The sequence below is a fragment of the Quercus suber genome, unplaced genomic scaffold (assembly GCF_002906115.3).
Source record: "Quercus suber isolate HL8 unplaced genomic scaffold, Cork oak 2.0 scaffold_131, whole genome shotgun sequence".
NCBI lineage: Eukaryota > Viridiplantae > Streptophyta > Magnoliopsida > Fagales > Fagaceae > Quercus > Quercus suber.
Window position 1 is genome coordinate 684,956 of NW_027069594.1, and position 14,478 is coordinate 699,433.

Sequence of the window (14,478 nt, forward strand, 5' to 3'; positions counted from 1 at the left end):
TACCTCTAAAAATTAATTTAAAAAAAAAAAATTGTTGGCAATAACTTGCTATTTTTTCTGAAAATTTGTGGGTAAGCAATTAAATTTAATTTACCAAATTATAAATTGATTGAAATAGTTCTTTTATTTTCTACATATTAATATTGTTAATTTTAGTGTGTTATGTTGCATGTATATGTGTATGTGATAATTTTTACTCATAATTTTTATTAAAAGAAAAAACATCAACAGCAACTTTGTACCTCTCTAAATTCAAATCTTGACTTCGTCACTACTTGAAAGTGGATTTCACTCATAAGTTCAAGTTTGAATGCTAATTATTTATTGCATTAATTCAAGGTGTTGTGTCATATTACAAACAAATTTAATAAATATATTAGAACTACTACTAATTTTACTATAAATACTTATAAGTTAACTTGACAATAAATATGATTGGTGTTATTTAAATAATATGTTAGGTTCTAAGGAATTAGGAACTAATGTATTAGAACTTTAATGTGTAATGTTGGCAAACCATGATCAAAACATTTAGTCTAGATTTAGGCTGCTCAAAGTGTGTTTTTGTGTAAAGTTGGAATCGAGTATACTGCAAGATTTATTGTGTAAATCTGCAAGGCTCGATCGATCGAAAATTAAACTCAATCGATTGAAACTCGTGCAAATTGTTTTTCTGCAGAATTTTCCAACTCAGCCCGAACCCATATGATGTATAGGGTTTTATGTTTTGCCTTAAGTATAAAAGGAAAAATCCTAGCCACATTTTATTGTTGTTGTTTATGATGTGTGTGTGTATCTCTTGTGAGATCTAGAGGTGTTTGCCTTCATACATACTTAGGGTTATCAAAATCGAGATTGATGTCGACAGCTTGGTGATCGTTTTAGTTGCTGCATAAAGAGCTTAAAGAAAAACACAAGCAGTGTACTTGTGGTTGCTGTGAATCCAAGAAAGAAGTAGTCCGTAGACTCAGAGCTATCATGTGGTCGTGGTAATAAGTTTTCTACTCGAGGTAGCAATAGGATGTTAGTGGTCTAAGTCGCTATTGTAAAACTTCAATTCTTTCATAGTGGATCTATTTTACCTTGAGGATAGCTAGGTTAAATCCTCCCTAAGTTTTTTACCGATTTGGTTTTCTTGGGTTATTATAATGTTGTGTTTTTTATTTTCCGCACTGTTTCAATGATATGATTTATCTGTGTTAACCTAGATCTGTATAATTTATCTAAGTTAATCACTTAGCTAAATAACTCGATTAATCTTGTTTGTGTTTAAGGGGTCTAAAAATGTACATAATATAATAAATAAATGTTTGAATTTATTTTAGTAGTAATACTTCAGTTTTAAGGTTTATGTAGTGAAATTTAAGAACATAAAAAATATATATCTAAGTACCCGTTTGGGTATTGATGAAAATCCCCAGTGTCTGCGTTTCGGCAAAAAAAAAAAAAAAAAAAAAAAACTCTTCTCGTAAAGTACACTAATAGCACTGTTCAGTGGATCCTGTGTACTGTTCATGGGACCCACAAGTATTTTATTCAAAAAAAAAAACTTTAAAACTGGGTCTCACAGTACTATTCACACATTTAAAAATTATTTTACTACAGTATTTTCAGTTTTCAGCAAAATAAGCGGTATCCAAATAGATCCTAAATTATGTTTTATTAGTGGCATATCAATTTAAAGGTTTATATAATAAAATTTGTAGTATCTTTAGAATTCCTCAACAAATTTTATATACTACAAATTTTATAGAACAATAGTACATAAAATAATTTTCATGCCTCTGTAAATGAACTGCGAAGAAATGAAATTATTACTTTGCTGACCCAAAAGATATTGAATGTCAAGATAGACCCCATTATAAAGTTGAAAGTATTAGTTATTAGACAAAATTTTCTTCTTCTATTTTGTTACTTGGTGACTTTAACTAGTATTCGTGTGTAATTCTAAAAATTATGTGATTTGATAAATGGTTTAAATTATTTACATCAAATCATCTGCATCGTCATGTAACAGATTGAAAGAGACTCCTTCAATCTGATTCACAGAAAACTTTGTTTTTAGTTATACTAACAGTCGAAATGGTAGCTAGGTAGCACTAATTTAGATGATCATTGCATATGTTCTTATACATAATTAATCATTGACAAGGGCAAGCAAAATGATGCTTATTAGCTTAGTTCAATAACAAGGTGGTGACATGCGTGTATTGATCTAACGCTTATAGCAAAGTTCAGGGAGGGAATAATAAGATTTTTATCAAATGAAAAAATATGTGGTTCTCCGGTTCTGGAATAGTCAAATGAGTAGGAAATAATAATGTTTGTTTACTTAGTTTGTTGAAGGTTTGAATGGAAGGAAGGATGGATGAGCTATCACTTCCACCCCACTGTTACTTTCCTTTGAACAAATTCCAGTACATAGCCACATGACTTTTGCTTTGTCAGTGTCTGCAAAATTAAGACTTGCAGTGCTGTTCACGTGCATTAGACCCCATCTAAATCTTGTCCCCATTGCTCAGAGAGTTCACTCCCCACAGTTTTCCCTCCACTCAAATATGTGTTGTTACTCACAACACTTACATATACACACACATATATATATCAATCACCATGGTCCTCTACTTTTTAAAAAGAAAAGAAAAAAAAAATTAAAATTCATTTTCTTTTTGGGTTTTTTTTGGTGGTTCTAAGAAGTAAGAGCATTCGCACCAGCTCTTGTAAATTCTATGTCTATTTTACATGAAAAAATCTAATTTTTCTATTTTACACGACCACTTTTACAATACACCCACATCAGTTTATCTATTTTCCACATTTATTCAATAAAATATTCCCTATTTTACAATTTTTTATTATTACTCCCTCACTGCCCCTCTCTCTCACAGACCCACAGCCACCATCATCACCGCCCAGCCACCATCACCACCATCATCAGCAACCAAAGGCCATTAACCCACACAAATCAACCAAAATCAACATCAGATCAATAGCCACCATCATCACCGCCCAGCCACCATCACCACCCACACAGATCAACCAAAATCAAAGAAAAAGCAACATCAAATCAACCCCGATCTCCACCTAAAATCAAAGAAAAAATCATTGATTGATCATCGCCGCCATCGACCTCGCCACGCTCATCGACCATCGACCATCGATCGACCTCGCCGCGATCGACCTCGCCACGCTCATCGCCGCCATCGATCATCGCTGCCATCGATCATCGCCGCCATCGATCATCGATTATCGCCGCCACATTGTGACCCACAACGCCAATCTCGCCATCGATCATCGATCATTGCCACCACGTTGTGACCCACAGCGCCGATCTCGCCACGCTGTGAACTCCGGTGGCATGTTGTGAACTCCGGTGGCACGCTTTGAACGAGAGAGTGAGAGATGTGAGATAGGTAGAGAGAACTGAGGATGAAAGTTGTGGAGAGAAAGAGAGGGCAGCGTCTGAGATAGATAGAGAGGGACCTGAGTGGCAGAGAGAGAGAGAAAAAAAAAACTATTAAAAAAATAAATGCATGAGTTACAGTACCCGTGTAAATTTACACGGGTACTGTAGCTCGTTTATAGTTTTACACAGATTTGAATGATTTTAAAAGAGCTGATGTAAAGGGTTTTTTGGTGCAAAATGTGTAAAAGTGGTCAAAATGTGTATTTTACACATTTATAAAAGACCTGATGTGAATGCTCTAAGACACTTCATAATCTCCCATGTTCATTTGATAGTATCATGCATGTGCCCTAAATGTTTAATTGGTGATATTACAACTAAACATCTCAATGATATATATTTGTTTATTTTCATAATAATGTCAGTGATATTATTACAGAATTGCTTCCTAAGCACAATGGGGGCATCTTTTGTGTGCCTCTAATTGGAGAACTTCTGACCTTTTAAAAGTTTGCATCAACACTCTCTCTAAAGCGATATATATATATGAAAAAGTTTGAATAGCCATTAACTATATAATTAAGTTATTTAATTATATTTATTTTTATGTGTGGTCTTCGGTGGCTATATATTTAAGTTTTCTCACACTTCATTCTCAAAAAAAGAAAAAAAAAAAAGTTTTTCTCACACTTCTACTAATTTTTCTTTTACAGCTTTCTCTCAGTAATGGTTAAATTGCCCTAAACAAAGTTATTTGACGTTTGAAATGATATAATTGGTTCTAAAAATGATATTATTTCTAGCAAAATGATTCTCAAGCATCATCTTATACACCAAGTATATTGAATCATTTTCTTCTATTATGCACTAGTATTAGAAGGCAAATGACCAGCCTAAACATTGAGGTTACATGCAGAAAGAAGGCATCTTACACAAATCGTAGGAGATCAAGGCTTAATTAACAATTACAAGTAAAAATTAAAAAAAAAAAAAAAAACTAGCGATAACATTTTAAAGTGCCAATATTTTATGTTAAAGAATAAATTTAGGAACACGCTTAATTTCACATGTTAAAGTAGTTAATTGTGAGTGATGGATACTTTCTACTCACAATTTTTTGCATAGACTCACTACTTTTTTTTTTCACTACTCACAATCAACTATTTCAATAGGTTATGAAATTGGGTGTAAAATTGAGTGTGTTTGTAGTATTGTAGTATATTAAATATGTAATATAAAAACATGAAAAGCAAAATGGTAGTAGGATGTAAGAACTTAAGAAGAGTAGTGAAACTAAATAGCTATATAGCTATTTTAGCTTCACCAAAACACAAAAATCCATACTACAGTAGTGAAGCTAAAGGTAAAATTTTTACCTTCATTGCTACCAGCCATATACTACAGTAGTGGAGCTAAAGGTAAAATTTTTACCTTCATTGCTACAGTGCATAGCTATATATGGCTGTGCACTGTAGCTGAGAGCAAAAAAAAAAAAAAAAAAAAAAAAAAAATTCTCAGCCGGATTAAAATAATATATTTTTTTTTTTTTATATTCTTTTACTCTCAACTCACTCTCTCAAGCTCTCACCTCTATGTCTCACCTCTCAAAACTCTCTCAAGCTCACTCTCTCAAACTCTCACCTCTTTGTCTCATCGGTGGTGGTGGTTGTGTGGGTAGATAGGTGTCGGTAGGTGGCTGGGTTCGTCGGCATCGGTGGGCTGTGGTGTGGTTGAATAGTTGGCGTTAGTTGGGTTCATCAGCGTTGGTGGGTTGTGGTGTGCTGTGGTGGGTCAGTGTGGTTCATGAGTAGGTCGTTGGGTTCAATACAGTGTCTGTGTGGGCAGGTTTGTGGGTAGATCAGTGTGTTCGAGGTGGTGGCTCGAGTGAGTTTCGTGGTGGTGGGTGTGGGTGTTGCATGGTGGGTCAGGTGGGTGTAGGCTTGGTTGATTTTTTTTTTCTTTGTTGTGGGCTATGGTGGTGGTGGTGGTGGTGGTTGTGGTTGTGTGTGGGGTTGTGATTGTTGTTTATTGTAGTAGATATATTATTTTATTGTAGTAGATATATTATTTTATTATGATATTTATATTATTTTATTGTGTTGAAAGCTAAGATAAATTCACTGTTGTAGCATGTTTTGTAAAGTAAGTAGGTAAAATAGATAAAGTAACTTTTTGTGATGCCAAATAGCTAAATTTTTAGCTCCACTGCTGTGGATGCTCTAGTACCTTAATGGCCATAGTCTATTATGGAGATCACTCAATAAGTTCTTCAAACACCATGGAACAAAAGTTTGCTAATTATTGTAGCAAAGAAAGAAAAAAAAAAAAAAAAAAGGAAGAAAACCATTATTCTATGTTATAAGGTGTAACATATAATGTGAAAATGGCAAGTCATGGGCAGGAAAGCAAAAGCAATTTCATATGTTCACACGTTAAAAGACAGTCGTTGTACAAACTACAGAGTACCAACGTGGGTTATAAGAGACAGCTTGTTTTTTTTTTTTTTTTGATGAAGAGAGAGCTTGTTTGAAGGAAGATGTTGGTCACCATCTTCTTACTTTGTAGTGAACGATGTTTTAACATCATGAAAAGGACTCATTAGCTCACTTTATATCTGTACAACAATTTTGACCCATGTCCCATTCTCCCCTATTTTACATCCTCATTAACTGTAAAACAATAATAACTCTTTGGCTCTCTTTTACTTTTTCTCCCCCTTTTAGTTTCCATCAAGAAAATTAGACTCCTAAAGAAAGGTCACTGAGCATTCACCTTATGTTAGGCTATGTAAAAAATAAATAAATAAAGTGATGCAAGTGTAGTCAGGAACGGAACCAGGATTCATACATGGGAGGGGCCAAAGCTTAAAACTAAAAAAAAAAAAATTATGAAAATAAAAACTAACATCTATTTCATATTCAACAAAATACTACATACAAAATAAATATTTCTTAAACATTTCATATTATAAAACACATCAACAAAGTATAACATACAAAATAAGTGTTTTTTATTTTGTGTGCGATTTTTGTTTAGTCCATATTTATTTTGTTATTTTGTTTTTGTAGTTAAAGGGGCATAAATTTTATTTATTTATTTATTTTCTTGTAGGTCAATATCTAAATATTTTAGAGGAGGAGAGACAAATATATATATATATATAAGGGCAAATCTTAATTTTTTTATACTAGTTTTTTTTTTTTCTAATTCCCCCCCTGCCCTAGTGTAGGTCCGCCCCTGAGTGTAGTGATCTTAAGCGGAGGCCGCTTCAAGAATTTTTTTTTTGAGTGGTATTAATGAACTTAATTAAAAAAAAATCTAATAAAAGGATAATTTCATATATTGAAAGGAAAAAAAATACGCAAATACATAAAATTTTACAATTTCCTTCTATGAGTTTTCATATTTTGAAATTATTGCATTAGTTTTATTATCAATGCTACAAACTACATCTCTTTCAAATTTTAGCTATTTTTTTTAGGTTTTTTCTTTCTGTTTGAAAGGACCTAATATATTATTAAGATGACCAAAGTTTAATTTTGTTGGACCTAAAAAAATTTAGGGTGGTCACGACTTTTTTTTTTAAAGATAGACAACTCATAAAATTTTTAAAATTTATATGTATAATTATTATTACTTTTCCAAGTCAGGGTGGTCTTGTGACCACCCTACCTTCAACGTGGAGCTATCCTTGGTCTTTAGGAACCTTTCATAACTGATTCATGGTTGTGTTTGGTTTTGAATATTTAAAATCAATAAATTTGAAGAACAATTGTTAATATAAATTATTTGATATAAATTTAATCACACATTATGATAAGAGTTTGGAGATTTTGTTATTTTTTAATTAAAAAAAATCATTTGAGATATTATTAATTCGAAATGACATCTAACACATGGTCATTTTTGTTGGGTGCATCATAGCACCATGGGTCCAGCCCACATTTGATAAAACACCTCATTAAAGAGGTTGTTGGACAAGCCACAAAAGTCAGCCTATTTTCTTCTTGAGCAGTGACTTAGGCGTGTTAGACACGCTGAGGAGAAAAAGAAGACAATAAATAGGTTGATGCATTAAGGCTATTCGGCATTTAGGGGAGAGCTGAAGCAAAAAGAAATTGGCTAAAGCAAAGTGAAGGCAAGTGAGGTGCATTTATTGTGATTTGATGTCAAGAGGGTGAAAGGAAGAAAAGAAGGAAAATATGAAGAAATATAAAGTAAGGCCATTCGGCCATTTGAAGAAAGGTGAAGAGGAGAAGCCCTAGGGTGGAGAAATTCCAATAAGGTACTTAAAGGTGTGACGTCATCTATTATTCCACTAAAAGATTTATTTGTTTAAAATTGCTGAATTAGAAATTTTTTTAAAACAGAAACTTATTACTGACTCAGTAATTTTAAACAAGTGAGAGTCTTTTAGTGAAATGGCGAACAAGTGACGTGGTCCATTAGAGGACTGTATAATTTCTCCACCAAGTGAGACTGAGGATGGTGCAGTCTTGAAGAACTGCGTGATTGAGAGCAAGCAAAGGAGAAGAGAAAAATAGAGAGAGTAAGAGAAAATTGTGAGAGATACACAGTGAGGAAGAGAGTAGTGAGTGAAAAGAAAAAGAGAGTTTTTTTCTTCGCTCAAGTTGTATCTTGTGGAATCCAAATCTTTTGTCCCATTTTTTCCGTACTACTTTATGTTCCACAAATAAAAGAGATGGAAATAAAATCATGCACTTAAAAATTACAAAAATAACGAAGGAAAAAAAAAAACCTTCAATTATTGAAAAGAGACACATCCCTAATCACAGTATGACCATTTGATTAATTATTTCTTTCTTACTCATGTTTTCCACACTTTAAAGTACATACGGAGGCTGTGCACTGTCCACTACGATAATATTGACTATCTACAAAAAATTTTACCAAACTAAAAATAAATAAAACTGGTTATCTGTTATGACATGCCAAAGGCAAGCACCCACTTATACTTTTTAATTTTATTATAAGAAAAATTATTGTTGCAATTGGACCAAAAGCCTTTAACTCTCTAAACAGAAGTTTCTTTAAAACTTTTTTTTTGGGGGAAGAAATATGGATATGCATAGAAACTATAAATAGCTAAAAGTCTATTACAAGATTTGCAGTCTTAATTGAAGGCTATAAAATCCTCCACCACAGGCCGCGGGTTATGAACATAGTTACTAATACTAGAGGAACTAAGCCTTGCAAAGGCATTTGCAATGATTTCACCAAATCTGACAATGTTGGAAGAATTTTTTTTCTCTAATTCTCCATCTAGTTGGATTGGTAAAATTTAATCTAAACAACGAAATGGATCCATTTAAAATGAAGATTTTAATACAATATGGCATACACCCATTCATTATCAAATGAACTTCGGATGTTTCAATGAACTAGTATTAATTGTTAACTATGCAGAGAATTGAAAAACTAGAATCTGACACAAATTTGCAATCAACATACTCTAAAGACTAAAGTGCAACTATATTCAAAATCCATGTCTTGAGGCACTTTTGCATAAAATTTTGCAGGTACATACTCAGAGCATTTAATTGACAACTAACAAAGAACAGCCATAACATCTGAAAACCTCAAAGCAATGTAATCGTAACCGTCTTTGCCCTTGAATTCATTCCTGGCATAATTGGAGTACATGACTATGCTCCCTGGGGGGAGGGATAATGGTTTCCTGTTGCCTTCTTCATCCAGAGGACTAGGCCCAACTGCAATCACCTGTCACATCCAATGCAGAATAAACATCAACATAAACATCAAACATTAATTTGCCCAAACACCAAAACCCATCTTACAATCCTAAAACAAGTATTCAACTAATGCTTGGGAGAGCATAAAGTTGAAGATGCTCTAGTCCTCACCGTCCCACTGGAAGGTTTCTCCTTGGTCGCCTCTGTCAGCAACAAACCTCGAGTAGTCTTTTCCTCAGCCTCAACAACCTGCACTTGAGTTCAAACGTACAAGGTATATTACCTAATATTACTTCAGGTTCTCTGTGGCTCATATGATAAACCAAGAAAAGACATAAATAAAGCATAATGCAAGATCAGTCATGATATATCATGCATAGCTACATAATTATTTTGCAGTAAAATAAAGGCAGTTCACTAACTACAACCCTAGAATGAGACCTTTACATTAACATTATTATTTATCCTTGGCTATACTCCACAATACACATTTCATGAAAATACATGCAAGGGTAATGAACTTTAAAAATATAACAAACCTTGATTAAAACTTGATAGGCCAAAAACGTATTGACCCCTTGTGATGGATTAATTGATTAATTAGTCAAGTTTATTAATTAATCATATTAACATGCAATATACGTGGCAGCACAAATAAATCACCAATTAAACTAAGTATGTAGCGGAAATTAAATTGACACGGTAATTTGTTTACGAATGGGAAAAACCTACACAGCAAAAACCCCACCGGCTGATTTTAAGGTCACCACTCTCGAGAATCCACTATTATCAAAACAAGCGGTTACAAGAAAAGGAATCCTAGTACCTTATACCAACCTGTAGTTGAACCCTTACCTTAATACCCAATTGGACTTGTTCTGTAGTGACAATCTCTCCCTTCAATGCACGGCTCCCAGTACGTGACTAACCAATTGCGTGGATCCCAATACGCGACTTGATTACCAACTTGAGAAGGATGTTGGCTGCAGTGTTCTTCTATTCATCACACGATGAAGATCATGAAATTGCTTGGTCACAAAACCCTACGGTGTATGAAACACAGCAGCTTCTTGAAGAGAATGAAGAACTAGGGCAAATTAGGTTTCCAGTTACACTTTTCTTCACTTGTGCAATTGTGCGTCTATGTGTAAACTTTTACAGCCCTTAAAATAATCCTTATATATGTTTAGGATTGTGAGAAAAGAAAGCCCAAACATACATTCATGGATTGGATGAAAAACAGTCCTGAAAAAATGAGATATGAAAAAATTCATAAATCACTCAACTTATATTCACTTATTGAATACAATAAAATCTATCCTAACACAAACTCTTGAAAAACTTTGCAAGAAAAGAGTTTATGGCAAGTAGACTTTGACAACCTGTATTTCTGAAACACTTTAAACAAAACTCATCAAGGCATTTTAGTGTGAAACAGAAATAAAAGATTGCATACAAATAATAAGAAACATGTGTATAAAGATAGAAAAGAAACAACACATGGAGAGATAGGTGAAAGAACATACATCAATATATATAAACCAAATATAAGTACAATGTATGTTAAAACGGTCACAAGACCAATATATAAGATGTAATGTATCTGAAATGGAGAGAAAAGAAAAAGATACATCAAATCCTCACTACATCCCTCAATATACACTCCCCCTAACAAAAATCTCCTATATTAACCCTCCCCTTACGAGTATGACTACTCTCATATCCAAAACTACTCCCCATTTTTGTCATGAGTGACAAAGGGTAAGAGTATCAAGCAAACATCTCATCAGCACTGGAAGAGCTAACATCTCCATCCCCATCATCATCGTCGTCGTCGGGGTCATCATCGTCCTCGGATGCCTTGGATGCCTCGGAAGGAGGAGAGGGAGACTCCACAAAGCCACCAAGGCGAGCCTGCCATCTAGCAATACAGCCAACATGGGTGTTCACCTGATACAACTCAGTAGAGAGTGTATCAAGGTGAGCATTTATGCGCTGAAGCTGCGCCATGATCGCATTAAGAGTCACACCTCCCACAGAAGTAGAGGGAGCGGAGGTGGATGAAGCTAAAGGAGTGGGAGGAGCTACCGACTTGGACCACCTCGAATGTAGCTAGCCTCGCTCTATTTAACGATAGCAGCGTCAATGGCACACATAACGTGGAAGTGGTCGGAAACGGGAAAGGGAACAGAAAAATGGCGTAAAATCCTCATGATAGCTGAAGGGAAGATGAGCTTATCATGGGATGCCATATCCCTATATACATCTAGAATAGAAAGAATAAAATGAGAGGGAAAATCTACAGTAAGATGCTTTAAAAGAGAAAGCAAAAATCAAGTACGGGGCTCAGTAATAGAGTTATAATGAGATAAGGGATGCGAAGCAAAAGTCATAACCATGTTAAGAAAACGAGAGCCTTTAGCGAAGGCCGAGCAAGAAGTGAACTGACGATTACTGCAATCAGAGGGACTCTCACAAAAAGTGGACATAAAGCTCATCTTTGGACACAGTCCTCAGATGATCACAACCGGGGTAGTTAGGATGCACTACCCTCAGGACTTGGAGCACGTCGGATAAATATCCGGAGTGACCACAATGCGCGTACCTCAAACGCGAGTAGAAAACTGAGGTACTAAAAAATCAAATCCATACATGTTGGAGTAGAACGCCTGTATCAGCATGAATGGACAAGTGACCAGGATGTCACACAGTGACTCCCATCCCCTACTGTGAATGACAGTGGGTAGGTCAATGTCAGAGAAGTCCGACAAGATGACTAGGCATTCCAAATGAACGCCTCATCTAGAGAAGTTCTCAAAGAAGTCCATTTTGGCCTTCTCATCACGGAACCGGACATGTGAGGGAGTAGGATCAGAAGAAGTGGATGCCCTAGAATGAAGAGGGTTCCGAGACAGAACAGACTTACGTTTAGGTGCCATGACGCATTAATGTAAACTACAGAGTGAGGGGGGGAGGGGGGGGGGGGGTGTGGTTATAATAACTCTACTTCCATTAGCAAGCCAATCACATTCTCCAAGAAAATTTTCTATTTGGTCCAATTTATCCACATCATCAAGAATCAACAGAATCTTTTTACTCGAAAGTCTTTCTTTGATCACATTGATTCCTCTGGATGTACTGTGCACTTAAATTCTTTGCTCTTTAGATCTCAGAAAGAAGTTGCTCTTGTAGTTTGATTATGCTATAATCTGTTCTTGAATTTTCTCTGACATTCATTAGGAAGCTACTTCCTTCAAATTGATCAGCAACTCTATTATAAACAGCTTTTGCAATTGTAGTCTTTCCTATTCCTCCAAGGCCATGAATTCCAACCACGCGAACATCATTTGTCTTAATATCTAAAAGATTTTCTACGAATTCTGCACGAGAACCTACTCCAATTGGGTATTTAGCAACAAATAAATTTGTGCGATATAATATGGTACTTGATACCTCTTTAATAATTCCTTGGATAAACTGATATTCAGGAAAACTGCATTGTAGAGCATAGGAAACATAGTTAGACTAGCTAGAATATAAATACAAAATGAACTAAATTCAAGATGATTAGATGTGTGACTTACAAGTGATACATTTTTTAAATTAAGTAAATGTGCATGTAACTCATAGTCATAGATTTAAGACGATAATAATTTTGAGACTTAAATGTGCATTTTTCTTCTTTGAGTCCTCATTCTCTCTCTCTCTCTCTCTCTCTCTCCTTACACTATGTTTTCGCCTCATGCCACTTGCCGCTCCTTCATCCTACGTCACTAACCCATTTATAATACTCTGAAAATGAAATCATTAAGAAAATCTGCAAATTATTAAGTTGATGGGCCTTGATTTAAATCACACTTCCTTCTCTCACAAGTGTGGGTGAAAGGTAAAATCATCAGATGAAAGCACATTAGATGTGTTTGTAATTTACCAAGCAAGTAAAATATAAAAATAAACCTTCTATTTGTGCTGGCTTTTAATGCCTTAGTAGCAGCAGTGCTCTTAGTGCCTTAGTATATAGTAGTAGCAAATATTATCGTAATAAAATATTTTCGTAATTTGGTATTTAGTGGTCATAACAAAACCATTAGAGGTTTGAAAGCTATAAAATGACACAAGATTAGTGATTATATACATACCATCCTCATAATGCCATGCAGACAAACTAGCTGCTTCACATAAAGCTGCCCTCCACCTAAAGCTGCCCTCCACCTCAGCACTTTCTCTATGTTGTTCTCGAATTTTTTTTCATGTGTAGTTAGTGCTAATCCAAAACTAGCTTCCTGCTTGCGTACTTCAGATGGATCCACTTTGTAAAAAACTGGTAAAACTTTTTGTCCATTTTTCTTACACTCGAGAATCTTGGTAAGTTCTTCAAGGCACCAAGTGGAAAATGCATAGTTTTGAGAGAATATGATAATTGAAATTATTGATGATTTAATGACTTTGATAAGTTCCGCTGAAATTCCTTCACCTCTCTGGAGATCTTCATTATCAATGAAGGTCTTGAAACCTTTGTAACACAAGGCCTGATATAAATAGCCAGTAAAACCATGACGAGTATCTTCACCTCTAAAACTCAAGAAGACATCATAGTCCCACCTGTGAGTGGAAGAAGAAAAGGAGTCTCCCTCATCGGTCGGGAAAGCAGCCATCAAGATCTATGAGGAGAAGATTGGAAAGATCAGAGATGTGATGAAATGAGAAGTACAAGAGATGAGTAAACCACACCCCCAAAAAAAAATGTGTCTTTTGACAAAGAGCAATTTGAATGGAACGCTCAGGTTGAATGAACAATTAGGAAGGGGAATAGGAATGAAGGCCTTGAAAAAGAGCCTTTAAATCAACCGCAACATAAACAAAGACCCAAATGCAAATTGAGAAAAAGGGAAAAGCTGAGAGAAAGTACCTGTAGAGTGGAGAAAGATCAGCGATGGGGCTCGGGTCCGTAACAGCTCGGCGATGGTGCGTGGGTCGGCGATGAGGATGATGGATGATGGATGAACGGAGCTGGGCTTCGAAGATGGGTGTGAAGGGCGATGAATCTGGTCGGCGATGGTGAATCGGCAGAGGAATAAAAGAAGTAGAAAGATGGGTGAGGAGTGGACGATGAGAGTCTGAGAGTTTTGTTTTTGAGAAAGAGAGAATGAGTGTGAAACGGCAGAGGATTAAAAGCAATAGAAAGAGAAAGAAATAAATATTATTTTAACGAGAGTGAAAATTAAAAAAATAATATTTAAGTTTAGCTTTTAATCACTAGAAATTGCAAAACAGTGACTTTTTGTTTAAGTCTTTATTCCATAGAAAAAAAAAAAAAAAAAAAGCAGTCTGAATATGCTAAAAAAAAAAAAAAAAAGC

The 14,478-nt window shown here is 35.0% G+C and overlaps 1 protein-coding gene across 1 annotated transcript; it reads right to left on the minus strand.

Moving 5' to 3' along the window:
- Positions 1-12,282: 12,282 nt before the first annotated feature.
- On the minus strand, positions 12,283-13,775 carry LOC136068717 (TMV resistance protein N-like). The gene is made up of 2 exons (XM_065776239.1): positions 13,260-13,775; positions 12,283-12,597 (listed from the first exon to the last, which is right to left on the minus strand). The coding sequence occupies exons 1-2, from the start codon at positions 13,773-13,775 to the stop codon at positions 12,283-12,285; spliced, it is 831 nt and encodes a 276-aa protein (XP_065632311.1).
- Positions 13,776-14,478: the final 703 nt, after the last annotated feature.

Excerpts from the sequence above, each read along its gene's own strand:
- LOC136068717 (XM_065776239.1), bottom strand. The coding sequence starts at position 13,775 with ATGGCTGCTTTCCCGACCGATGAGGGAGACTCCTTTTCTTCTTCCACT. Across the intron at positions 12,598-13,259 it reads TGCATGGCATTATGAGGATG|TTTATCCAAGGAATTATTAA; the intron begins GTATGTATATAA and ends CCTGAATATCAG.